Source organism: Pseudophryne corroboree, chromosome 7 (assembly GCF_028390025.1).
Source record: "Pseudophryne corroboree isolate aPseCor3 chromosome 7, aPseCor3.hap2, whole genome shotgun sequence".
Classification (NCBI taxonomy): Eukaryota; Metazoa; Chordata; class Amphibia; order Anura; family Myobatrachidae; genus Pseudophryne; species Pseudophryne corroboree.
The window spans coordinates 491,000,357-491,026,208 of NC_086450.1; the positions used below are offsets into that span (position 1 = coordinate 491,000,357).

Here is a 25,852-nt window from a genome sequence, read left to right on the forward strand (position 1 = left end):
AATCCGGAGTGGTGACGAGTGGAAGACAGCTTTCAACACTCGAGATGGCCATTATGAATACCTGGTAATGCCATTTGGGTTGAGTAATGCTCCAGCAGTGTTCCAACACTTTGTGAACGAAATCTTTCGTGATGTCCTGTATAAGTACCTCGTTGTTTACTTAGATGATATCCTTATCTTCTCCCAAGACCTTCCATCTCATCGTCTACAAGTCTGTGAAGTTCTCCGACGTCTTCGTGAGAACCGGCTCTACGGGAAACTATCTAAATGCACCTTTGAAGTTCCCTCTATACCCTTCCTGGGTTATATAATTTCCGGATCGGATCTTCAGATGGACCCGACAAAATTGGAAGCTATTGCCAATTGGTCCATTCCAAATTCTCTCAAGTCTATCCAGCGGTTCCTGGGTTTCGCCAACTACTATAGAAAATTTATTCGAGGATTCTCCACTCTCATCGCTCCTATTACCAACCTGACTCGGAAAGGGGCAGACCATTCCAACTGGTCAGAAGAAGCCTTGGCAGCCTTCCAGAAGATCAAGCTAGCCTTTATGTCTGCTCCAGTGCTGTCTCAGCCAGATGTCAACAGACCGTTCGAGTTGGAGGTAGATGCCTCTACAGTTGGGGTTGGAGCTGTTCTCTCCCAGAAGGGATCCGATGGGAAAGTCCACCCTTGTGGATTTTATTCTCGCAAGTTTCTTCCTGCAGAAGCTAACTACTCCGTGGGAGATCAAGAACTACTGGCGATCAAGCTGGCTCTCGAGGAATGGAGATATCTCCTAGAAGGGGCCAAACATCCGTTTAACATCTACACGGATCATAAAAACCTGCTATATTTAAAGGCAGCTCAGTGCCTTAACCCTCGCCAGTCCAGGTGGGCTATGTTTTTCTCACGTTTTAATTTCAAGCTTCATTTCCGCCCAGGTTCGCAGAATGTGAAAGCCGACGCGTTATCCCGATCCATGGAATCTGAAGAAGGAACATCTGACTCAGTGCCACATTCCATCCTGAGTCCCGTGGTTTTCGCTGCATCTCAAGTCTCCCCAGCTCCTCCTCCTGGTAAGACTTTTGTTTCCCCAGAACTCCGTTCCAAGTTGCTATCTTGGGCCCATCAATCCAAGTTCACTGGTCATCCTGGTGTCCTGAAGACCTTCAAGTTCCTTTCTGCGACATATTGGTGGCCAAAGATGAAAATGGACATCCAGGATTTCGTGGCATCCTGTCCTAAATGTGTGCAGCACAAGACTCCTCGTCAGTCTCCAGCAGGTCAGTTACAACCACTGTCTGTCCCTAGTCGTCCCTGGTCACACCTGTCCATGGATTTTATCACCGACCTTCCTCCTTCTCAAGGACATAATACCATTTGGGTTGTAGTGGACAGATTCACCAAGATGGCTCATTTTGTTCCTCTCCAGGGTCTCCCTTCTGCCCCAAAACTTGCCCAAATCTTCCTACGGGAGATTTTCCGCTTACATGGTTTACCCTCAGAAATAATATCTGACCGGGGGGTACAGTTTGTAGCGAGGTTTTGGAGGGCCCTCTGTTCTGCCATGCAGGTCAAACTGAAGTTTTCGTCATCATACCATCCTCAGACGAATGGGCAGACAGAGAGGGTCAATCAAGAACTTGAGACTTTTTTAAGATTATATGTTTCATCTTCCCAGGATGACTGGTTCGATCTGCTCCCATGGGCCGAGTTTGCCCACAACTTTCGATACCATACTGCTACTGAAACGACACCATTCTTTGCAGTATATGGGCAACATCCCCGTGTACCTGATTTCCAAGAACTCCCTCATATGGATGTTCCTGCTGCCACTACTGCTCTGACTCAGTTTTCATCTATTTGGAGAAAAATTCACGTTTCTCTCAAAAAGGCCTCCAGTCGGTACAAGTTCTTTGCCGACCGCAAGAGACGTGCGGTTCCTCATTTGAAACCTGGGGACAAGGTTTGGCTATCAACCCGTAACCTCCGTCTCAGGGTCCCATCCATGAAGTTTGCACCACGCTTCATTGGTCCTTACCCTGTCGAAAGAGTCATCAACCCAGTGGCCTACAAATTGAAGTTACCATCTTCCCTTCGTATACCTAACGCTTTTCATGTTTCTCTCCTCAGACCTCTAGTCCTAAACCGCTTTCAGAATACTCTTCCAGTAGGTCCCAAGGTTCGAACTCAGCGGGGCGTGGAATTCGAGATCAACAAAATTCTGGACTCCCGTTGTCGGTATGGACGTCTCCAGTACCTGGTCGATTGGTCCGGTTATGGCCCAGAGGAGAGAAGTTGGGTGAATTCGTCCGATGTCCATGCTCCTAGGTTGGTCCGTGTCTTCCACAGCACTCATCCCTCCAAGCCACGTGGGTGTTCGGTGTCCACCCCTAAAGGAGGGGGTACTGTCAGGAATCGACTTACCAGGCTGACATCCGTCCGCCGCTGCGGACTCCGTCCTGGCTCCCTGCGGTCACCTGTCACCTATGCCCCTGCCATGGGACATCATCAAGGGCCTGGGAACACTCCTGAGACAGCGGGCGTGTAGCGCGCCGCGTCCCCGCTAGGCCGCGGCGTGGGCGCCGCCATGACAGTCTGCAAACAGCCAGTATACTGCGGCCAATCCGGTGCTTGGCCGCACCCACTTTCCTTCACTCACCCAATCCCTGTGCACCATGGGGTACATAAGAGACTGCAGGATCAGTCTGCAGGCATCCTGGACTTTGTGTCACTCCAGCGACCCATGTGAAAGGATCTGTTCCTGTTCCTCCTGTGTTCCTGGTTCTCTGGTTAAGAACTTGTACTCCTGGTTACTCTGCACAGCTCCGTGGAACTTCAAGGCCCAGCAATACCTGCAACCTGCAAACAAGGCTTCACACTCATCACCACCTTGTGTGCTTCAGCCTGCAGTTGAAGACTGACTCCAGGTGTGTTTCATTCCTCCACCTGTGATACAGCTTGCTGCTGCCAGTGTCTCATCACCTGCACTGTGAAGTCAGACTCCTGCCTCTGCTCAGGTTTGCCATTTCCACCTTGCTGCCTAAGTTTCCTGTTTTAAAACCTGCACTGGTTTCCAAACCAGAACCATTTCACAAACACTTGTTCTTCTGTTTATATATTACCGGATATTATTTTCTCAAGTCATCTGTCATCCATTGCCATAGACTTTCAGTTATCATACTGAGTGATTGACTTTATTCATCTGTTATTATTGTTTCTGCTACCATTCTGTATTATATCATCTGCCAAATAAAATACCATTGCGCTCATGCGCAGGAACGTTATCCAGCCTCCTCGTTTTCTCCCATCTACCTCCACTGACCCACTAGCGCCCCCTCCGGGGACACAGCCCAAACACAATCTGACACGAGCATGACACCCAGTGCATGAAACCCCTGGCAACGAGCATGACACCCTGAGCATGAAAACCCCTGGCACCGTGCATGGAACCAAGAGCATGAAACCCCTGGCAACGAGCATGACACCCAGTGCATGAAACCCCTGACAACGAGCAGGTATTTGAAAAGTAATTAGAAGCCTTACTGTAGGACTTAATGTGTAATGGGCATTACGGTGTGTGGCATAATGTATCACGGACATTGCGGTGTATGGTATACTATATCGCTGGCATTGTGATATGTGGTATAATGTCTCAGGGTCATTGCAGTGTGTGGCATAATGTATCACGGACATTGCGGTGTGTGTCATAATGTGTCAGGCATTACGGTGTGTGGTATACTATATCACGGGCATTGTGGTATGTGGTATAATGTCTCAGGGTCATTGCAGTGTGGCATAATATATAACGGGCATTGCGGTGTGTGGCATAGGGTATAACGGGCATTGCGGTATGTGTCACAGGCATTACGGTGTATGGTATACTATATCACGGGCATTGTGGTATAATGTCTCAAGGTCATTGCAGTGTGTGGCATAATGTTTCCCAGACATTGTATGTGCTATAATGTATCAGGGGCATTGCAGTGTGTGGCATAATGTATAACGGGCATTGCGATTCCTGTCATAATGTGGCATAATGGCATTACGGTGTGTGGCATAATGTGTCTGGGGCATTACAGTGTGTGCATATTGTGTCATGTGCATTATTGTGTGTGGAATAATGTCTAAGGGCCATTGCAGTATGTGGAATAATGTATACTGGGCATTACTATAAGGAGGAAAAATGACAAATAATGTAAGGGGCATGAATCAGGATTATTTTTCTTTCCTGAGGTGGCCAACGTCTGGGCGTGCAGGTTGCAAAACTGGGGTATAAGGAAGTCTTTTCCTGCAATACCACGCCCATTCAAACGAAGCCACGCCCATTCCAACGAAGCCACGTCCCTTATGGTGCCCCCCCTGTAATTTTTTTCTGGATCCGCCCCTGGCAAGCACCCATCTAGTCAGCAGTTATTTGTTAGTGCGGGTCACACCTGCTGCGTGTGATTGCATTTATTCTTCAGCCCTAGCTGCCTTCACTGGGGAGGGGGCACTATGCCATGTGTAGGTTTTATATAGACATTCTGCTACATATTTATAAAAAAATATTAGAATGGAACATGGTTTTGGGGCTATCCGCAATTGTTAAACATCCCCAGGATGGATGTACAGGAGACTGCAGCCATTGTAGTCTTTTTATTGTTGTTATTATTATTATTATTATTATTGACAACAGTTCTATACCAATGCTGTCTACAATTGGGAACAAAACAGTAATAAAACTGGCTAAGGACAAGTAAAGAGTTCAGAGGGCCCTGCTTACAATTTGAAGAACGGAATGACTGAGATAGGAGTGGAGAGGGTTAAACATCCATAGGCTGGGGATGACTCTCTGGGGACATGTGATTAGCCATCCAATAGGGATGCAGGATCTAGCTGGTTGATCTTGCCTGGGAAGAGGTGGAGTCTCCCTCTTTTTACTGTTTCTTCCCAGCCTCCCTCCCCTTTTTTGTGGTAGTTGGGGGTGGATCGTTGCATTAGCTGATTGGCGGGAAAAAATGGCAGGTTACTTGTTTTAGGTCTTATCTAGATGTTTTAATGATTATTTCGGGTTTGGTTGGTGCACTCACCTTTGTTGACTATATACATCTGCAGTGGCGCACCCAGGGGGGTTTCCAAGCACCTAGAAACCCCCCATCACAAAAAAACAACATTTTTTTTTTTAGCTGCCTCAGTATTATTAATGGCTGTCTAGAGTCCTCTGCAGCCTGCTGTCTTCCTGGTGGCACTTGTAAGTGCAATAAAAGTTTACTTTATTTTAATTATAGTACATATATATCCATGTGCATACATACATACATACATATAAACACACACACATATGACATATATATATACACATGTGTATATATATATGTGTACTGTATGTGTGTGTGTACATATATATTATATATATATGTATGCATGTTTAATATGCTATGTATATGTGTATGTGTGTGTATGTATATATATATATATATATATGTGTGTGTGTGTAGATATATGTGTATATATATATATATATATATATATATATATATATAAGGGAGGGTAGGGGTAGTAGCGACTGACAGTGTCTACACTTAAAGGATATATATATGAAGAATGATGCAATACGTATTTCTAAAAAATGGGGGGGGTATTTATAAAAAAAAACGGTGGATTTGATCGATTAAAACATAAATTCAGGCTAATTAAAACATAAAAATTATCTATATGTTTTAATTAGCCTGAATTTATGTTTTAATCGATCAAATCCACCGTTTTTTATTCCAAGCCATTTTTTTGTATTGTTATTAAAATATCTGTTTTATAATAAATACCCCCCCCCCATTTTTTAGAAATACGTATTGCATCATTCTTCATATATATATATCCTTTAAGTGTAGACACTGTCAGTCGCTACTACCCCTACCCTCCCTTATATACTTTTAACTAACAGGCAGCTTATCACTGCCTATTACTTGGGGTAAGCAGACACCTTTTACACTTAAAGGAGTGTCTACACCACTGGTTATTATATTTTATATATTTTTAAAAAACTGCATAGTCGGCCTATACACCTATACTTGTGGCGCCATACTCCTACCACTCTCTCTATATATATATATATATATATATATATATATATATATATATATATATATATATATATATATACATACACACACACACACACAGACACACTAGTTTTACGAACCCAACATATACTGGGTCACCTCAGTCCCCAACCCCGTGATTGGCTTCGCCCAGTTCTGGAAACCCCCCCATGCAAATCCTGCGTTTGCCACTGATCTGCTGGATCAACCGGTCGGAGACAGCGACCGCACTCGGACGGGTGGGTAGTCAAGGGAGAAGGTTGAGTGGATACCATTTTGTTGTTTAGGCTGAGTTTTAAGTTGGTACCGTTGTACTATTGGGGTAGACAGAGGCGGCCCTAAGCATAGGCAAACTAGGCAATTGCCTAGGGCATCTGGTATCCCTAGGGGCACAAGCAGCTTCTGCTGATTAAAATGATATGTGGCATGCCTATATTCTGTGTGTAGCATTTCGTATGCAGATACAGCCACAGTTGCACACAGTATATAGGCATGCCGCATATAATTTTAATCAGCAGAAGCTGCTTGTGCATCCTAGTCACATAACAATGCAAATAAGATACATTTTCATAAAAAATAGGTACCCAACGTTAGCAGAGCTGCCAGTTGACTCACGCCAGGAACTATATGTGTCATTATGTGTATAAGGGCATTAATAATGTGTAACATATGTGTAAGGGGCGCTATATATGTCATTATGTGTATAAGGGCACTAATAATGTGCGGCATATGTGTAAGGGACATTATGTGTGTCATTATGTGTATAAGGGCATTAATAATGTGTGGCATTTGTGTAAGGGAAATTATGTGTATAAAGGCATTAATAAAGGGTGGCATAATGTGTAAGGCGCATTATGTATATAAGGACATTAATAATGTGTGTCATATGTGTAAGGGGCATTACTGTGTGGTATTATGTGTATAAATGCATTACCAATGTGTGGCATCATGTGTATAAGGTGCTCTACTGTGTGACGTAATGAATAGAAAGGGCACTACTGTGTGGTCTAATGTGAATAAGAGCAATATGGTGTGGTGTAATGTGAATAAGGAGCAATATTTTGTGTGTGTGTGTGTAATGAAAATAAAGAGCAATATGGTGTGGTGTAATGTGAATAAGGAACAATTCAGTATGATGTTATGTGAATGACGGGCACTACTGTGAGGAGTAAAGTATATAAGGTAAAGTGGTACTACTGTGTGATATAATGTGAATAAGGGACACTACAGTATCGCATTATAAATTGTGAATAAAGTTGCACTACTGTGAGGCAGAAGTTGAATTGGGGGTATTATTGTGTGGCCATGCCCCTTGCCAGCAAAAACACATACCTTTTTGGGCTGTGTGCCAAAGGTGCACACTATTCTTATTTAAATTACAGGGGGTAAAAAAAAAAAAGGACTGCTATGGGAGGGGGGTGATGGTGCTGGGAAAGGGGTGCAGGGTCAGAGGCAGAACTAGCAGTGGTGCTAGGGGGCACCAGACAAAATCTTGCCTAGGGCATCATATTAGTTAGGGCCAGCTCTGGGGGTAGAAGTTAGCCGTTCTTTCTTGGCCACCATTATTTCATCTTTAATTTCAGACATTTTCAGCTAGAATTGACTGAATAAATCAGCTAACAATTTCTGCCAAATCTAATTGGCCCTACACACTGGCCGATTTTCTGAAAGATATGAACGATCTCATTCATAAATGAACGAGAACTCGTTCATATCTTTCAGTGTGGAGACTCCTGCGATGAACGATGCGCGGCCCCGCGCTCGTTCATCGCTGGTCTCCCGTCGGCTGTGCATGCAGGCCAATATGGACGATCTCGTCCATATTTGCCTGCACTTCAATGCAGCCGCGTGACGGGGGGAGTGAAGAAACTTCACTCCCCCCGTCACTACCCCCCCCCCCCCACACCGCCGCCGGGTCGCTCGTCGGCCACCTCGGCAGCGCATCGTGGAATGTGTAGGGCCCCTTAGTCTCCGAGTCTATATTTAAGAGTTAAGTGTTTATGAATGCACATGGTCATCCATCAGCTGTTAGGATGTTTAGTCCCTAATTGCAGCGTAAGAAATTATAATAATTGGGACCAGTTCCTCATAATTAATAATTATGCCTCTTGGTGAGAAATTGAATACATATAAAATGACCCCATTATGCCAGCGCAGGGCTGCCATCAGAAATTGAGGGGGCCGGGACTGACAAAATAAGCAGCCCCCCCACACACACACACCCCACTGTGGAGGAGTCAGCTTTAGAATTGCACCAGTTAATTAATATGTGTGTGTGTGTGTGTATTATATACACACACGCACACATTCATACGCTGCTGTCGGGAGGGCCCGAGATGCTGCTGCTACTGCCTGCCCGCCTCCATCCCCGCTGCTCTACTCCATCCTCCTGCAGCTGTATTGAAAACGTCCCTACCAAAATGGCCACCGCCTCAGAGGAGACAGTTATTCAAGATACTAGTGGGCTCATCTAGTATCTTAAATAACCGTCTCCTTTGTGGCTGCGGCCATTTTGGAAGGGAAGTTTTCAATACAGAGCTGCTGGAGAGTCGGAGGACAGCGGCAGAACAGCGGGGATGACTGTGGAACGGCACGGACGGCTGTGGGCAGGCAGGTGACTGCATGAGCATCCTGGGCCCTCCTCTCTCTGTCAGAGAGGCTGGGTCCAGGACAGATGTGCCCCCTGCACCCCCCTGTGCCAACGTATAGAGTGATGGGAGACAGGGAATAGAGACCGGGTGCCATGGGACCCGATCATAGATGGTAGAGATACTTTGGGAGAGGGGGCAGATAATGAGAATGAGCGGGGTACCGGGTAAAATAAATATACACCAATGAATCTAACATCATTTTTCCTGCCTTTCTCTCCCTCTTCAGATATTTCACAATATTTGGCAGAGAACTTATTTTTGGTGAATTATTTTACAAATCTGTTATAATGGTTCAGTGATTTTGAAGATAATTCCTATCAGGATTTTTTATTTTATTTCAACCTATACATTGAAGTTTGCGATCAACTAAGAAACTCTTCTGTAGGTAGAAATTTCTGAAATACATTTCTCACTTCTTGCCCAGAATAAATTGGGAGGTTTATTTATTCCAATTATACCTCATTACCCTGGCAACGGTGCAGAGCTGGACGCCACTTTTATTTTTGCGGACAGATATCCAGAGCCGAGCGCACGCCTCTACGGGTAATTCATCGTCATAGTCAGCTCATTTTCACTGGCAGCTGAAGGGGCGCAACTGGACGGTAATGGGGTATATGCCCGGTGGCTAAGATGAGCGGCGGTGCGTGTCAAGGGCATGTAGATAGGCAGTTGGGCATAAGCAGAGATCTCTTGCACCAGAGATACAGCTGGTACAAGTGCTACTGGTAGCTGCTACGTAAGGTTCTGATTCCTAGTTGTACGGTATTGCACCACCGCAGGGATGCGATTCTGTAATACCGTATAACAAATTTGTTAATGCTGCAAGAGGCATCCAGGTGTGGTGTGGAGGTGCAGTCACAATGGCGGCTGATGGGATACTGGCAGACAAAATACCAAGACCAGAATCATGATACTCGTCAGAATCCTGGCGCCGAAATTCAGAAAGGAACAGGAGACGGACGTTGGAATCCCGATAGTCGGCTTACCGACAGTAAGTATACCCAGTGGCTTAGGTTTAGGGCCGATGGAGGGGGAGGTGGTTTGGGCTTAGGCTGCAGGAGGGGGGGTGGGGAAGAGAGAGGTTAGGGTTAGGCTGCAGGGGAGGGAGGGATAGGCACCCCCTGGGGGAGGTTAGGGTCAGGCTGCAGGGGAGGGAGGGTTAGGGGCCTCTGGGGGAGGTTAGGGTGAGGCTGCAGGGGAGGGAGGGTTAGGTTTAGGCAGCAGGAAGGGGGACTTAGGTGGAGACACCTCTGGGGGATGGGTAAGGTCAGGCAGCAAGAGGGAAGGTTAGGGTGCAGGAACAGAGGGAGGGGTAAAAAAAAAAAAACCTGCAAACAAACCACCATTGAGATTTCCACCTTCGGGATCCCAGTGTCGGTATTACGGCCGCTGGGATCCCAAGCGCCGGCATTACATACTGAATCTGTGGTGTGGACACGGCCTACCAGTGAATACCTGCGTTTTATCAGTGCGCACAAAGCAGGTGTAAGTTACATGTAACTTCCCATCTGCAAAGGTGCAATATGCAAACCTCAGGGAGTGATGCGCAGCTAGCACCAGTGACCATAGGCATGCGCACGGGGGGTGCCTGGTGCGCACAGGCACCCCCTAATGTCTGGCACCCCCCACACGCCACCCCTGCTGCAGCAATGTGATGATCGCCGTGGCCCACAAGTATGTGACTGAACGCTGCCTGCGGCTCATTCCCGTCACTGTGCCTCCTCTCCCCGCTGCGCCTGCTACCCGATCAGGACGGAGGTGCTGGCACTGGCTGTGTATACTATACTCGACAGCGGCCGCACAGGAGGGACTTAAGTTACATTGAAATATCCTCCGTCCCGCTTTCGCCTCGCAATGTGATGTGGTGTGGTGATGTCACACTGCACGCCCTCCCTCTCCGTCTCCGCCGGCCCTCCTCCTCTCTCTTCTCCCGTCCATGCTCTCAATCCTCAGCGGTCCTCTCAGGAGGACTTGGAGCCATTGCTGCAGAAGATAGTTCAACAGAGACTGTAAGTCACCGCTCAGTGCTGCAAAGAGGGGGACCAGGGCAGGGGAAAAAACATGATTATATTACATCCATGAAGTGAAGTTACACCCCCCCAACCCCCCAAAAAAATAGATCTGTGGATGTGATCAGGAAAAAAAAAAATGAGAAGAAAGGTTACAAAAATAGATTAGATGAGTCAAGCATTCAGTAGTTTTATATGTACCAGGCACTGCTGGGGGCGTACTGTGTGGCGTAATGTGAACTTCGGCTCATACTCTGTGGCGTAATGTGAATACTGCTCATACTGTGTGGCGTAATGTGAATTTCGGCTCATACTGTGTGGCGCAATGTGAATTTGGCTGATACTATGTAGCCTAATGTATAGTGTGAATTTGACTCATAATGAGTGGCATAATGTGAATTTTGACTCTTATTGTGTGTCATAATATGCATTTTTCATACTGTGTGGCATAATGTGAATAAGGGGCACTACTGTCAGTAGCTGGTGATCATGGGGACATGTGTGACAAATGCTGGTGTCCTGCGGAGGAGGGGTCTGATGGCATAGAAAGAGGCAGATGTGGCTCTGATGGCACATGTGTACATTTCAAACTTTACTTCTGTTATATTAAAACTCAAATGTTCGGCCCGCTAAATCTTCCATACTTTGCAGAGTGGCCCACTCAAAATCAGGGTGTAGGTGATGGGGGGAGAGGGGTGTACAAGGGTTGGGGGGAGAGGAGGAGGGGAATGTATATGCACCTAGGCCAATCACTTTCTACTTCTGCCACTGGGTCAGGGATAGGTTGGGGAAGTGTAAGCAGCGATAAAGTGCAGCGGCAGCTAGGACTCAGGGTTGTGCCATAGCGAGCAGTCAGTACTGGCCAGTGGTCGCACCAATATGTTTCATTTTATTTTCCGAGTTGTATTATATCTACTTTATTGATAAGAACTAGGGAGAAATTAGATTAAGTCATGTGATTTTACATAAAAATCTAAAAAATCTTGGGTGATACTAAACACACCCAAAAGGCGGTGCTAGACACACCCAAAAGATAATGATAGACACACCCTCCGGTGGTGCACCCCCTAATAAAATTAGCTGCGCACGCCTATGCCAGTGACTCCTGCATCCGGTAAGTGACCACCATATACTTGGTCGTGTGGGGCCTGACAATATGAAAATAGGATTTAAATAATCAAACTAGATTTTGGAGCTAGATTTAATAAGTAGTGTATTTTCAAAGCAGTTATGTCATCAGATAAAAACCAATTGACTTAAATAGCAATAGAAATAAAATTGCTGAGCCAGCCTGGCAGAGCATTTACCGTTATCACCGCTTTATAACTATCGGACAAAGCAGCCAATGATCGATGGCTTTGACAACCCCCCGCACCTTAGTAAATATACCATTGGTATCTATACATGTGGAATTCAGATGACATAATGAGATATTAGAATCCATTAATAACACAGGATAGCTTGAAGCTCATTGGTTGCTATGGGCAACTTCTCCAGCTGCCCTCATTAGAAAGTTTGATACATCCCCCTTGTGTCATCCTCTTGTGTTTACCATATGAAGAACCTGTAATAAGGAGATGGATACAAATGTGTATTTTACTTCCACACATAGAAGATCCACAGCTCACATGACAATATTAAAAATGTATTTATTTCTCAGTCTGAAAATAATAAATATATCTCTTCTTAAATACAATGTATTCATATTAAAACTTACATTGAAGGTTATTTCCCACATAGACAAAAAGTTCTGTATACTGTACAGGAGAGAGAATAATCCAAGTCTGAAATAAATTGAAGTGCAGGAAACGCGATGTTCTAGTCCAGTGGCGAGATTGCCCGAAGATTTTAGGGATTGTTGCTTAAAGGTCATTCTAAAAAGGAGCTGTCCATGGTGCTGAAATGCCCAGATGAGTCCTCTCTCTGTACCAACGATGACCTTCGGTAGTTTAGATCATGCTGAAGTAGATACTGGTTACAGTTAGCAGCGGACAGATTCAAAAGTGAAATGCGTTGGTCCTGTTGGGTAAAAGTTCAGTACTATGCAACTGCTGAGATTTTTCACACATAAAACCATAGGCCTGACCTAACGGCATCAAATATTACAATATCAGAAGAATAATCTGTCATCTTGGAGTTTAACCTTTAACAGTTATTTACCCTTGCAAGGAAGAATTAAAATGAAAGCTGAATTACAATGGCCAATTTGACTTTTTCCATCAGCTAAAATTCTTCATACTATGTTCTCTGCACAACACAATCTATAGTCCTGGGATTTACCACCCAGGCTGACCCTTGCACACAAAACGTGGTCCCTGTTTGACCCAGTAAATTACCGGGTCCAAATACTTGGCAAGTTGTTTTCTGTGTGAAAGGGATGGAGGGGGGGGTGTTTTCGAAAAACTGATCTTGTAATTTCTGTTGCTGCTTGGCTGCACTATCCCATATGAAATACATCTTCTACAATATAAAGACCATGGCCAACTACATCAATGTATGTCTCTTTCCTTGTCCCAGAATATCTTATTGAAATTCCTTTACTCTCCCCAAAAACATGTGCCTCTTCTCCTTGCTTGTTACCTGCTCCTATTTTTTGGATTCCCCAGCATTTGAAGGTTCTTTCCTTCGTACAAATAGTTTTTCTTTAGTCTCTAAATCTTCAAGCATCTCCTAAAAACATAACTTTTCAGGAAGCCTTAATAAAAATTCCCTGACCCACATTTGAACATCGTACCCAATTAACACCCCTCTTCACAGTGCACTTAGAAACATACTGTACGTTTATTGTCTTTCTATATGGAAACAGCCATCTGACCCCCTGTTAGGTTGTATTATATAGTGCAGTGTTTGGTCCTCATTGTAGAAGTCTGTAAAGCATTATTAATCTGTTAAAAACAAATAAAGATGCATCAACTGTGCGCTAGCAAACAGGTCACTAGAAGCAGCACCGATGAGGTAACGGCTGAAACGGACGCCGGAACATTCCTCAATGCTCCATCGGAGTAGATCCAGTTGTAGTAAAGGGGAACATAGGTATAAACTCCGGGCCGGTTAGCCAAGGCACACTCATCTCCCCAGCTCACAACGCCCACTAGAAACCAAACGCCCTGAACGGCACAGACCAGGGGTCCTCCAGAGTCTCCCTGCAAGATAAAATGATAATTCGTTAATTAGCCATTTTTGGAGAATGCACTTAATAATCCCACAATTAAAAATCGTTTGACTTTGGTGTCTTTGATACAAATATTACTTCAGTCCCTGTCACAGTGGAGCTTGCAATCCATGTTCCCTACCACACAAACACACTAGGGTTCATTTTTGTCAGAGTACGTGGAGGAAGCCCACGCAAGCATGGTAAGAATATACAAACTCCACACAGTGCCATGGTTGTAATCAAACCCATGACCTCTGTGTTGTGAGGCAGTAATGCCAACCATTCCACCATCCGTACTGACCCGATACTAGCATTCATAAAAAAAAAAAAAAAGGAAAACAAAATTAAAAAATAAAAAAAATTAAAAAAAGGTTACATAGACTTGTCAGTTAGAGGAAAGATCACATGGCCTATAGGTTTGGACATTTCTTTTGATAAATAGGGATGTGCACTGGGCCATTTTTGCTGGATTTGGTTCAGATTCATCAGCCAGTTTTGGATTTGCCAAACCACAGTGACTGGATTTGGATTTTTTTTTTAAAACAAAACTTAAAGATAAAATCACTTCATTTGGGCCCTTTTTTTGTTCGTAGAGTATTAACCTCAATAAGCTTCACTTACCAGTCAATTTTGACCGCTTCACAGCTCACAATATTGTTTTCATCAATTTGAGGCGCAAGGCTGCAGCAAGCTGGCTGGCTACTAACCTACAGAGCGGCAGCACAAACACATGGCAGTTTATAGCACATCTATGAAGCATTGCCACACAACAGTGGCAGAAATGAAGTGGTGCAAGATGGAATTGTCCTTGGAACCTCGCTACCATCCTTATGTTGGATATTTAAAAGGGTATCCATTTGGATGGTCGACAGTCATTACGTCAACCACTATTGGTCGACATTGACATGGTTGACATGGACACATGGTCGACACATGAAAAAAAATCGACATGCTTTTTTTTACATTTTTCTTCTTTTCCATACTTTACGATCCACGTGGACTACGACTGGGAACTGTAATCTTGCCAAAAGCATGGCGAGCGAAGTGAGCCATGCGAGGGGATGCGATGCACTAATTGGGGTTCCTTGTCACTTTACGCAAAAAACTACACCAAAAAAAAAAAACAAAGAAAAAAACATTCATGTCGACTTTTCAGGTGTCGATCATTTTCATGTGTCGACCATCTGTCCATGTCGACCATGCCAATGTCGACCAATAGTGGTCGACCTAATGACTGTCGACCATTCATACCGGAACCATTAAAAAAAAAGGACATGCAATTTAAGAAACCAAGCACTTCAGCAACAGGGACTGACAAGTTTGTGGCTGAAGTGCTTGCTTTTTATGGGCCCCCACAATTTTTTTGGGGAAGGACTAACTCTGTTCACTAATGAGGAGGGTGTTAATAACATTATAATCTTCTACAATAAATTTTATGAATTTGCGGCAAATGACATAACATAGGAGTTGCCTAGATGCCCAACGTCCCTACCTCTACTAACTTCCTCACAAATGGTACAGATGCCTTCACAAATGTTGCCAACCTCCTCTATATTTATATATCCATATTTATATATAAACAAACCCAAACCAAGTGGGTTACAGCACACACCACAATTCGTACAAAAAAAATCAAATAAATGTACCACCTAGAGCAGGCAAGTCCATACTGCGGCCCTCCAGCTGTTGAGAAACTACACATCCCAGCATGCCCTGACACAGCTTTAGCATTCTCTGACAGCAAAACTGTGTCAGGGCATGCTGGGATGTGTAGTTTCTCAACAGCTGGAGGGACGCAGTTTGGACATTCCTGCCCTAGAGTGTCTCAATACGTTTATGACTCAAAAGTGTCGTACAATACGTGTATTAGAACAGAATAAAAGATTGCTGTGGTACCACCAAAATAGAGCCCATTATGGCAAGAAAAGTGGTGCAAGATGGAATTGTCCTTGGGCACTCCCACCGACCTGTTGTATATTAAAAAGGGACATGCACAGTTTAATAAACCAAACACTTCAGCTAGAGGGACAGACTTTTGTGGAGGTAGCACTTGGTTTGTTTTGGACACTACAAAACAATTTTTGGAAGGACTACCCTGGTCATTAATGGAGGAGGTTGGCAACATTTGTGAAGGCATCTGAACCATTTGTGAGGACAAAATTGAACCCTCCAGGCACTTCCTCCCTGCTACACCATTAGCAGCATTTATCAAAATCCCCCCCAAAAATCCTGTAAACAAGCAGTCCAGTATCAGCTACCAGCAGTTTAGACCAGCACATGCAATCTCCACCACCAATGAGAAATAATTCCACACAGAAGGATTTTTTTGTCTCATGACAATGGACTTTTGGTCTCTGCTAAGAATGGCTGCCACTGGCAGCTAACTTACACAAACATAATCAACATCCTCATTAACCTCCGGTAGAACACATATCCCCCTTATCCTATTGCACTTCCACACTAGCATCCTCAATTTGTAATATTTCTATGTCCCCATCTTTACTTGTACTTCTCATCCTCACAATTTCATAAATGCAGAATCGGTGGAAGGAGACATCTCTAGGAGTATAGGTGTCAGAAATGTCAAACACACAAAAAGCTAACAAAGACACCCTAAGACTCTCCTCATGGATTTGTGAACACACCATTTGTTCTTCAGCCTTAGGGCCTGATTCAGGTGCCCCCCCAAAAAAGAACACTAAGGGCCTGATTCAGGTTTGTTAGCAAAGCAAAAAAGCACACAACTGGCAAAAACCATGTTGCACTGCAGATGGGGCAGATGTAACATATGCAGAGAGATTTAGATTTGTGTGGGTTTTATTGTTTAAGTGCAGGGTCAATACTGGCTGCTTTATTTTCACACTGCAATTTAGATTTTAGTTTGAACACACCCCTCCCAATTCTAAATCTCTGCACATGTTACATCTGCCCCACCTGCAGTGCAACATGGTTTTGGCCAATTGTGTGTTTTGCTTTGCTAACAAACCTGAATCAGGCCCTTAGTGTTCTTTTTTTGGGGGGGCACTGATTTGTCTGTTTTAAAGGTGACACCTCTACCTCTTTTCTTTAATATTGTGAAATATTTAGATTTCAGGTGCTTTTTCTTAAACTTGCCCCATGTACAATCTTTAGTAGTACTAAACTAGTACTGGGTTGCTGCTCCTGCTCTTCTATTACCTGATCCATATTGACTCAGAGCTATTAATAAGTAAAGGTGGCACCTAGTGAACCAGTCCTGAATGCACACTTTTTTTTAAGAATTATGATTCTCCTAACAATGACACAGTCACAGTGATGCGCTCACAGACCTTCACTGATGACACCAACACAGTAAACCACAGCACTTCTCTAATGACATTGACAGTCTGATACATTCCCAGTGCTGTAGTATCCCACAGCCCTTAATCTCAGTCACAGTAGACCTTAATCACAGTGCAGCCTGCTCCACACCCTCTCCTTTTAATGGCACCTTATGTATAAGGGAAGTACTTTTATAGAATCCAAAACACGCCAGATCCAACGCTGGGAGGATAATGTTTTGATTCAGTTTCAGATCGGTGCATGGCAGTAAATACCAAGCCTGGGCTCGGAAGTACTCAGAAACCGAAAGCTTGGGTGGTTTTGGTTTCCATGGAATTTGGAAACCAAGCCATACATTTCCAGCAATTAGCATGTACAGAAGCAGCTGTCCTTAATATGGAAGTTTCTGTAGAAACCACTTCCATTATCATGGCTCCCTGCTGTACAACACTCCTGTGATTATCGATCGTATTACCAAGGACTGGTAGAGCTTAAGGGAAAACATACCTGGCAGGAGTCCTTCTGTCCAGCCTGGTACCCAGCACAGATCTGGTCGCTAGGGATGATGGACACGCTGGAGCCGACATCGGAGTTGATGTGGTACATCTGGTTACATGCACTGTTGCTGATTATTGGCACCATCACTTCCTGCAGAGTCCCCGGGTATGGCAAGTTCACTGCAGAAAGACAATACACTGATACACAAGCCAACAATGGAACACAACCAGGAATAAATCATAATATAAACGTAATATTACCATGGTCCATTACCAGGGTCATGCTAAGTGGTGGCCTTTTCCTCTCACATAGGGCATGTGCAGCCATCGGCCTACGTATTGGTCAGTGGAGGCAGATGGAGAGCGACCTAGAGCACAGTTTCTCAAACTCTGTCCTCAGGACCCCAAACAGTACCCAGCAGGTGCACAGGCATGTTCACTATTCACTGACCTATTTTAAAAGATCTACAGGTGGCAGTTATTTCACTTGCAATTCTGTGAAGGGACCTGGAAATCATGAACTGTGTAGGGTCCTGAGGAGCGAGTTTGAGAACTTATTATCTAGAGGATCCCCCTCTAAAGAAAAGTTTGGGTTTGAGTAACCAGTAGGCTACTACGGGCTAACTCCATCTTCAGATAGCCTTTGTGGCCGGAGACAAGATCTGGAATGCTTTACAACCTAAAGCTCGCTAAATACGACCATTTGGCAGCCCCATACAAACCTAAGGGGGCTGCTTTTTCTGTCAGAAATGGAGGAACAATGGAAGATATTGGAGATATATTCTGCTGTTCCTCCATGTTTCCTTCTAAGGATGCTTAGATTTTCCAGGAATACCCTGCAATTTAACTTGAAATAATATGCCCAATAAACCCAATACCAGCTGATGTGGTAATAAGGGACCCCTGTCAAGGGCAAGAGCCGATTTGGAGAGGTGCAATAAGATACCAAAATGTTATTTCAAGATGAAAGCCAATAGTGGCAACCCCAGGATGTTAACGATTGTACTCAACCCATTCCCTACAGGATGTCCTAGCTCAGTAACTACTGGCAGCCATAGAAAATTTTAAGGAAACCAGTTCAACAAGGAATCACTTGTTAGTTTTTTAATGTCATGGAAAACGCCAACACTGTTTCTAATACGATTTATTGTCACTGGAAACTAATGTTGTAGAGATGGGCATAGTTTTGCTGATGTTCCATTTAAATTACATTGTAGTGTAGAATAGGTTGTTTAACAGAGGTGACATGTTTCGGCAATGCAGCCTTTCAGTTCTGGTCTTATGACGCCACCAAATGAACAAATCGTTTAAAAGGACCAGTTTCAAAAATTGTATTTAACTCTACTACTGTAAGTGGTCAGTAAAATACATGTGTATATTAATAGGTGTATTCTTACCGCCATAGCCTGTGTTACCCCATCCAGTTACCCAGCAGTTCATCCCGGACGTGAAGCTCATAGAGGCTGGAGGTACGCACACTGGAATGATGAACTGCGTAAAGGTAATAGGACTAGATAGCTCCATCAGAGCAATGTCTCCATTGGATCCCGGACCGGTATACTGGGAGTTCACCGTTATACTCTGCACTCCGGAGGTGATCTGGTGAGGACTGGTAATATCCAGCTGGTACTCGCCCAGGACAATGGTGTAGTCTGATGGACTTTTAGACCTAAATGACAAAGCCAAGCAATTTTAAAAAGAAAATATTTAAGACGTTTAGCATAAAAGAGAAAAAAAAAAAAAAGGAAGAAGAAGTATAGACTACATAAGTCGGTGCCATATGCAATTAAATATATCCATTGTCTTTTCTAAAAAAAAAAAAAAATTATATAAATATAATAAAATATTATTATAAAAGAAAGGGATAATATGAAAGAATATTATTATTATTATTATTATTATTATTATTATTATTATTATTATTATTAATAATAATAATAATAATAAATACAAATAATAAAAAAAAATAACATGGACTTATTGCAACTATAAATTAAATAATGGGAATAAAATGCAGCAGCTACATTCATAATAGTAACCATGTCACTGGGAGAGGCTAGAACCAGCCAGTGGATGCTGATCCGTACGGTGTGTTTGGTCTCACAACTCAAGTACCCGCAAGGGAAACTGTTTTCAATGGTGAAATATTAATGATTGCAATTTTATTGGGATCCTTTTCCGTGATTGTGACTTATGACCACCCTAACATATCATGCCGGGACAGTAGCCAGCTGTCCCAGTGAGGGCGTTTCTTCCAGGTTTCTGGCCAGGCCGATGTAATGCGAATGTGGAGCCATTGGGTTGCACGTGCCCTAGTGGACATTCTCTGGGCCCATTTGTAAAATTGCATACAATAGACTACAATGGCTAACGCCATCTAAAGATGTCACAAGCCATCAGGGGTTAAGCTTTGTATATTTGTCCAGACTGCAGACCTATAGTAACCTGAAGGTACATATGGGAGGTCCTATCAGTATGTGGAAAACCTTAGGAAACTACAGTTTTCAGGATTTTATGGCAACATCACTAGAGCTGACAAAAGACGATTGCTTTGGGCAATATCTCTACTTTAGCTTTTTCCAGTTTCCATGGCTTGATACATCTCCCCCACCAAGTGTTCATAATTGAGAAATTATACTGCTCCTGTGCAGTAGAAAAACCAAGTGCAAATAGCTCTGCATGATCTAGGTCTTCTCACTACAGTCCATGCAGATTGCATTGGTGAATGCCAGATTAAAAAGGTAATTCCAAGTTGATCGCAGCAGGGATTTTGTTAGCAGTTAGGCAAAACCATGTGCACTGCAGGGGGGGGGGGGGGGGGGGGGGGGGCAGATGTAACATGTGCAGAGAGAGTTAGATTTGGGTGGGGTGTGTTGAATCTGCAATCTAATATGCAGTGTAAAAATAAAGCAGCCAGTATTTACCCTGCACAGAAACAATATAACCAACCCAAAGCTAACTCTCTCTGCACATGTTACACCTGCCTCCCCTGCAGTGCACATGGTTTTGCCCAACTGCTAACAAAATTCCTGCTGCGATCAACTTGGAATTACCCTCAAGGAGAGGAGCAGTAAGAAGGGATATTGATAGAGATTGGCTTAAAGTCTTGAAGGTTAAATTCAATTGTTGGTGTTCATGAACAATCTCCTATATAATAGCCCAGATCTGTGACTTTGTGATTCATTTGCTAACGCTGGGCGGAGTCACAACAGTGGGGGTTATTCAAATGAGTCACAGATCTGGCCAAATCTATAGGAGACCAGGAGCAGAAGCAGATAGTATGGTCATAGCACAGTCAGGGGTGCATACCTCCCAGCTTTCTTCAGGCAGGAGACACACACACACACACACACACACACACAAACACACACACACCAAAAAGGGGGCGTGGCTCCACGGGAGGGCCCCCGTTTTCATCAGTGAGGGGGCATGCCCAGCGCTCTGTGAGCTGCTGGCATGCCCCCAGGGGCGGATTATGAGTCTGGGGGGCCCAGGGCACTTCAGACAAGGGGCCCTATCTCATTGCTGTGCCTGCTGTGGATTGGGGGCGTGGCCTAATCACACCCACGTGGCCACGCCCCCTTATGCAAAATCCGGGATTTTTTTATTTATTTTTTATTGGATTTTGGCCCCTCAGCTAGGGGTACATCCAGAGGGGGTGGTCGCTGCCCCCTACACACCCGCACAGGCAGAAAAAAAGCAGGGAGACTGCTGCCTCCCTGCACCACCACAGACCTGCCAACACGGAGAAGCGTGCACTGACTGTAGCACAATGCTGCCGCTGTTACTGGCAGGACGGGGGGACGGGGGGGAGGGGGGGGGGGCTTCTGAGCTGGGACAGAGCTACTCCAGCCAGGGGCCCCCCGAAAACTGTGGTGCCCATGGTACGTACCCCCTGCCCCCCACTTAATCCGGCTCGGCTGCTGGAACCCCCCCTTAATCCGTACCCCCTGATGCCCCCTCTCCCTCTGTCTCCACTAAATGCACCGCTGCTCTGCCAAGCAGAACAGCGAGTACAGGAGCTTCCCAACTGCCCCCCCCCCCACCCCATCGACACCACCACCACCGCGGAACACTGTGGCCCGCGGGAGAGACAGCCCCTAAAAAATGGGACTGTCGCGCGAAAATCGGGACAGTTGGGAGGTATGGGTGTGTGTGAGGGGGTATGCCATACAGGCAGACGGGCACCGGCTCACTGTGTGCTTGACCCCCACATCAGCATACTCAGCAGGGTCTCTCTGGTGCAGAGGAGCGTCACTTTCTGGCACACTCCACGCTTCTTAGCTGCAGTTTTGTGGGGCACCTGCCACTGTGCAGGTTCCGTACTGTCTCTGTTATCTCCAGCCCTGGCAACCCCACAGCTAGCTGCATCGCTGCCACCCGCAGTGAGGAGCGCCCAGCTCCTTCACACACTTTAGCTGGCGGGTAGCGCTGCAGAAGTCTGCGCTGCTTGCAGGCTCCGACCCCTTCCTCCCTCCAGCCGCAGCGTCTCCTGGGGGCTAACCAGTCACTCCCAGTCTCCCCTTACCACAGTGCCCAGCAGCTGCGCGAGGTCTGCGGTGTGTGACTGAGGAGGGGGGGAGGGATGCGGACAGGCAGAGGAAGCAGGAATACAGCCTAAGAGAGTCAGCCATGCCAAGTCTCCACCAGCAGCAGATCCCAACAGGTTGAAGTGGAACAGCAGCAGCCAGCAGCAGTGACTTCGGTAAGACACATCTGTCTGTCACCACTGTTCTGTCCCTAATACCAATCTCTCCCATGCCCTGTGTTCTGTCATGTACCTGTCACCCCTGGCCTTGCCCTTTCACCCTTATCCTGGCCCTGTCACCCTTATCCTGGCTCTGTCACCACTATCCAGGCCCTGTCACCCCTGTGCTTGCCCTGTCAACCCTATACTGGCCCTGTCACCCCTGTCCTGGTCCTGCCGCCCCTACCCTGGCCATGTCACCCCTATCCTGTCCCTGTCATTTCTGTCCTGGCCCTGTCACCCCTGTTCTGGCCCGTCGCCCCTGTCACCCCTGTTCTGATCCTGTCACCCCTGTCCTGGCCTAGTCACCCCTGTTCTGACCCTGTCACCCCTGTCCTGGCCCTGTTACTGCATACCCTCCAACTACCTTTTTGGCAGGTACAGTACCTGCAGCGCCTCCAGACCCCTCCCCAATGCACCACACCTCCGCACCTTCCCCTCTACCACATGCTGTGCCTCCAGACCCCCTACACCACCCGCGGATTTCACTCCTCCGCCCCTCCACAACCCACAGCACCTCCAGACCCACTCCACCATCCACCTCCTATATATGTCTCCCCCCACACCTGCCCCCCCTCCACCTGCAGCATCTGCAGACACCCTCCTCCATCTGCGGTGCCCCCCTCACCCACCCCTCCCCCAGCTGCCCCTCCACCAGCTTCAGCACCTCCGGACCCCCTTCCCCATCCGCCGCACTACCCGTACCTTCCCCTCCCCTACTCACGGCACCCCCTACCCCACCCCGCCCCCCCACCCCTTCCCATCCCACAGCACCTCCGGAATCCTTCACCCATCCGCAACATCCCCGCACCTGCCCCTCTCCCACCCTTGGCACCCCTGCCCCTCCCCCACCTGCAGTGCCTCCGGACCCCTCCCTCATCTGCAGCCCCCTCTCCTCTGTCCCTCCCCCACCCGCAGCATCTCCCGACCCTTCCCCATCCGGGCCCCCACGCTTCCGCCACCCCCTCCACCCGCAGCATCTACAGACACCCTCCCCCATCCACAGTCCCCGCGCACCCGCTACATTCTGTACATCGTGCCCTGCAGGTGCTGTTCACGCCGTCGCAAGGGGCTGCGCCTCCTTCACCATCGCACGCCCTTTCATTGTGCAATATTTAACCACTAACAAAGGAATGCAGGTAATACTCCATATAATACAAATATTGAACCCCAGAAAGGCATGCAAGGGTTAAGGGGGCGTAGCCCCGTGCGACGGTGTGAAGAGCGCCCGTAGGGCGTGATGAAGCACCTAGTTAGTCAATAATAAGTTTTCAATTCACTTAAATAACTGGGCCAATAAGTTTTGGAGTAATATTCTGCCATGCGCAGAATAATGGGTTAAAAGATGCAGACAGTTATATGGGGGTACTGTATGGATGGGGCAGGTGTTTTAACATAGCAGGTGGGAGTTACACTTTTATTTAAGTACGGATGGTGTAATGGTTAGCATTACTGCCTCACAGCACTGAGGTCATGGGTTCAATTCCCACCATGGCCCTAACTGTGTGGAGTTTGTATATTCTCCCCGTACTTGCGTGGGTTTCCTCCGGGTACTCCGGTTTCCTCCCACAATCCAAAAATATACTGGCAGGTTAATTGGCTCCCAACAAAATTAACCCTAGGGTGTATGTGTGTGCGTGTACATGTGGTAGGGAATATAGATTGTAAGCTCCACTGGGGCAGTGACTGATGTGAATGGCCAATTCTCTGTAAAGCGCTGCGGAATATGTGTGCGCTATATACATAACTGGTAATAAATAAATAATAAATACATATTTAAGCAATTTAAAAAAAAGAAAAAGGATTTAACTAATGGGCCCTTTAAGCACCTCTAAATATACAGATGGGGCCACGTTCATCGTTTCCATGTAGCGGACGCATGGCCATATGCACTGCGGCATAGCTCAAATGCGCCTGGCTACGACTTTTTGCAGCCAATTTTTGCGCCATAGGCTTCTGTGGCATGCACGTACATACGCATGCGTTGCAGCAGTGATGTGTGGCATGTATTTTCTTTCATCAAACAGTTGTTTAAAAATAGAAAGATCAGCCACTTAAAAGCAATTAAGAGCTCAAATGTTTTGTTTTTGTTTTTAATGACAGTAATCGATATTACGCAATATTAATTTGCCCCCTTTTTTTTCAAATGGTACAGGCTGATTTCCACAAAAAAAAAAATGTCCTACAGTAAAAAAGTGTTCATGTGTATCAGGGGTGAGTCATAACCACAGTAATTAGATTGGGAGCGGTAGGTGTCTTATTTCTGCCACTAAAATTTTGCGGCCAATTGAATTGTCCACATACAGTGTTATGTGCAAAGTATGAGCGTATCCTAGCCATATTTTTGTGGTTTCCTTCCATGATTAGGATACAGATTGGGTGTGGGAAACCAAGGACAGTTTCAGAGCCAAGGAGGACACCTAGACAGCGAGCTTGAGGGGTAGGACTTATTGTCAACAGGAAGATGTCAGGTCGGTTACTTATTGCAGGTGGAAAAATGATTAACTCTGTTTTTGAAAGATCAGGTGTGAGATGGTGAGAGGACATCCAAGACAAACAGTAATGCGGCCATCACAGATGGAGGGAGACCTGGACAGATACAAGTAAAGGATGACACCTAGGCAGAGAACTTGAGGGGATTATTGTGTTGTCAGCTGAAACAATTGCCCAGTAAGTATCTTCTGTTGACTACTGGAAAGATTAAACCGCTCAGTTTTTGAAATAAATGAGTTTAGGTGGTGAGGCAATCCAAGAGGAACTGGCAGAAAGACCTTCAGCAACGTGGGTCATGGTCTGCTGGTAGAGCAATACCTTAAGCAGTTTAATATTCAATATACACTGTATATAGTGAAGTTTAGAATAACTCCAGTCCCCAGGACATACAGCACTGATACCGACTCTGAGAATGTGCCACTGAAATTTTGGGAATCAATATCATTAATCATGGAACCCTGTACAAAGCCCAGGAAGCAGCTTACCATTCAAAGCAGTGTGCAGCTGTCACTATCCACTGGTTGGAGACCAGGGACCCACCACAGATATGGGAACCTTGGTACCGCAGACTGACTTGCCAGGGCCATTCTCCAGCAGTAGCAGATCTACCGCCAACTATCCGACTGCTGATCACTGGAAGTCCGCAGGTTGGCTGGGCTGGAGTGGTGAAGTTGGAGGATACAGCAGATGGATATACTGAAAGATAATAAAGAAATTAATGTAAGGTCAATTACAGTTCTTTTCTCATATTCCCATTTTTAGAGTTGGCCCTGAATCCAGAATCTATTATGTACCAGGATTTAGTTTAGGTAGCAGAGGTTTTTTTTTTTTATGTGTGTAACAGTTTTTGCTTTTCAGAGAATTCTTAGCATTTGGCCAACAAGTCAAGTTGCCGATTTACCTTTGGTCTTGGTATGGAGGACTAAAGCACTGTTTCTA

At 45.6% G+C, this 25,852-nt stretch overlaps 1 protein-coding gene across 1 annotated transcript in view; it reads right to left on the reverse strand.

Annotated features, from left to right (window-relative positions):
• The window catches only part of LOC134944426 (uncharacterized), a 231,442-nt gene that overhangs the window by 55,863 nt on the left and 149,727 nt on the right, over positions 1 to 25,852 (reverse strand). Inside the window, 4 exon segments of the mRNA XM_063933004.1 lie at positions 13,634 to 13,865; positions 17,684 to 17,853; positions 19,071 to 19,342; positions 25,399 to 25,578. Of these exon segments, the coding sequence (XP_063789074.1) occupies positions 13,634 to 13,865; positions 17,684 to 17,853; positions 19,071 to 19,342; positions 25,399 to 25,578 (854 nt within the window).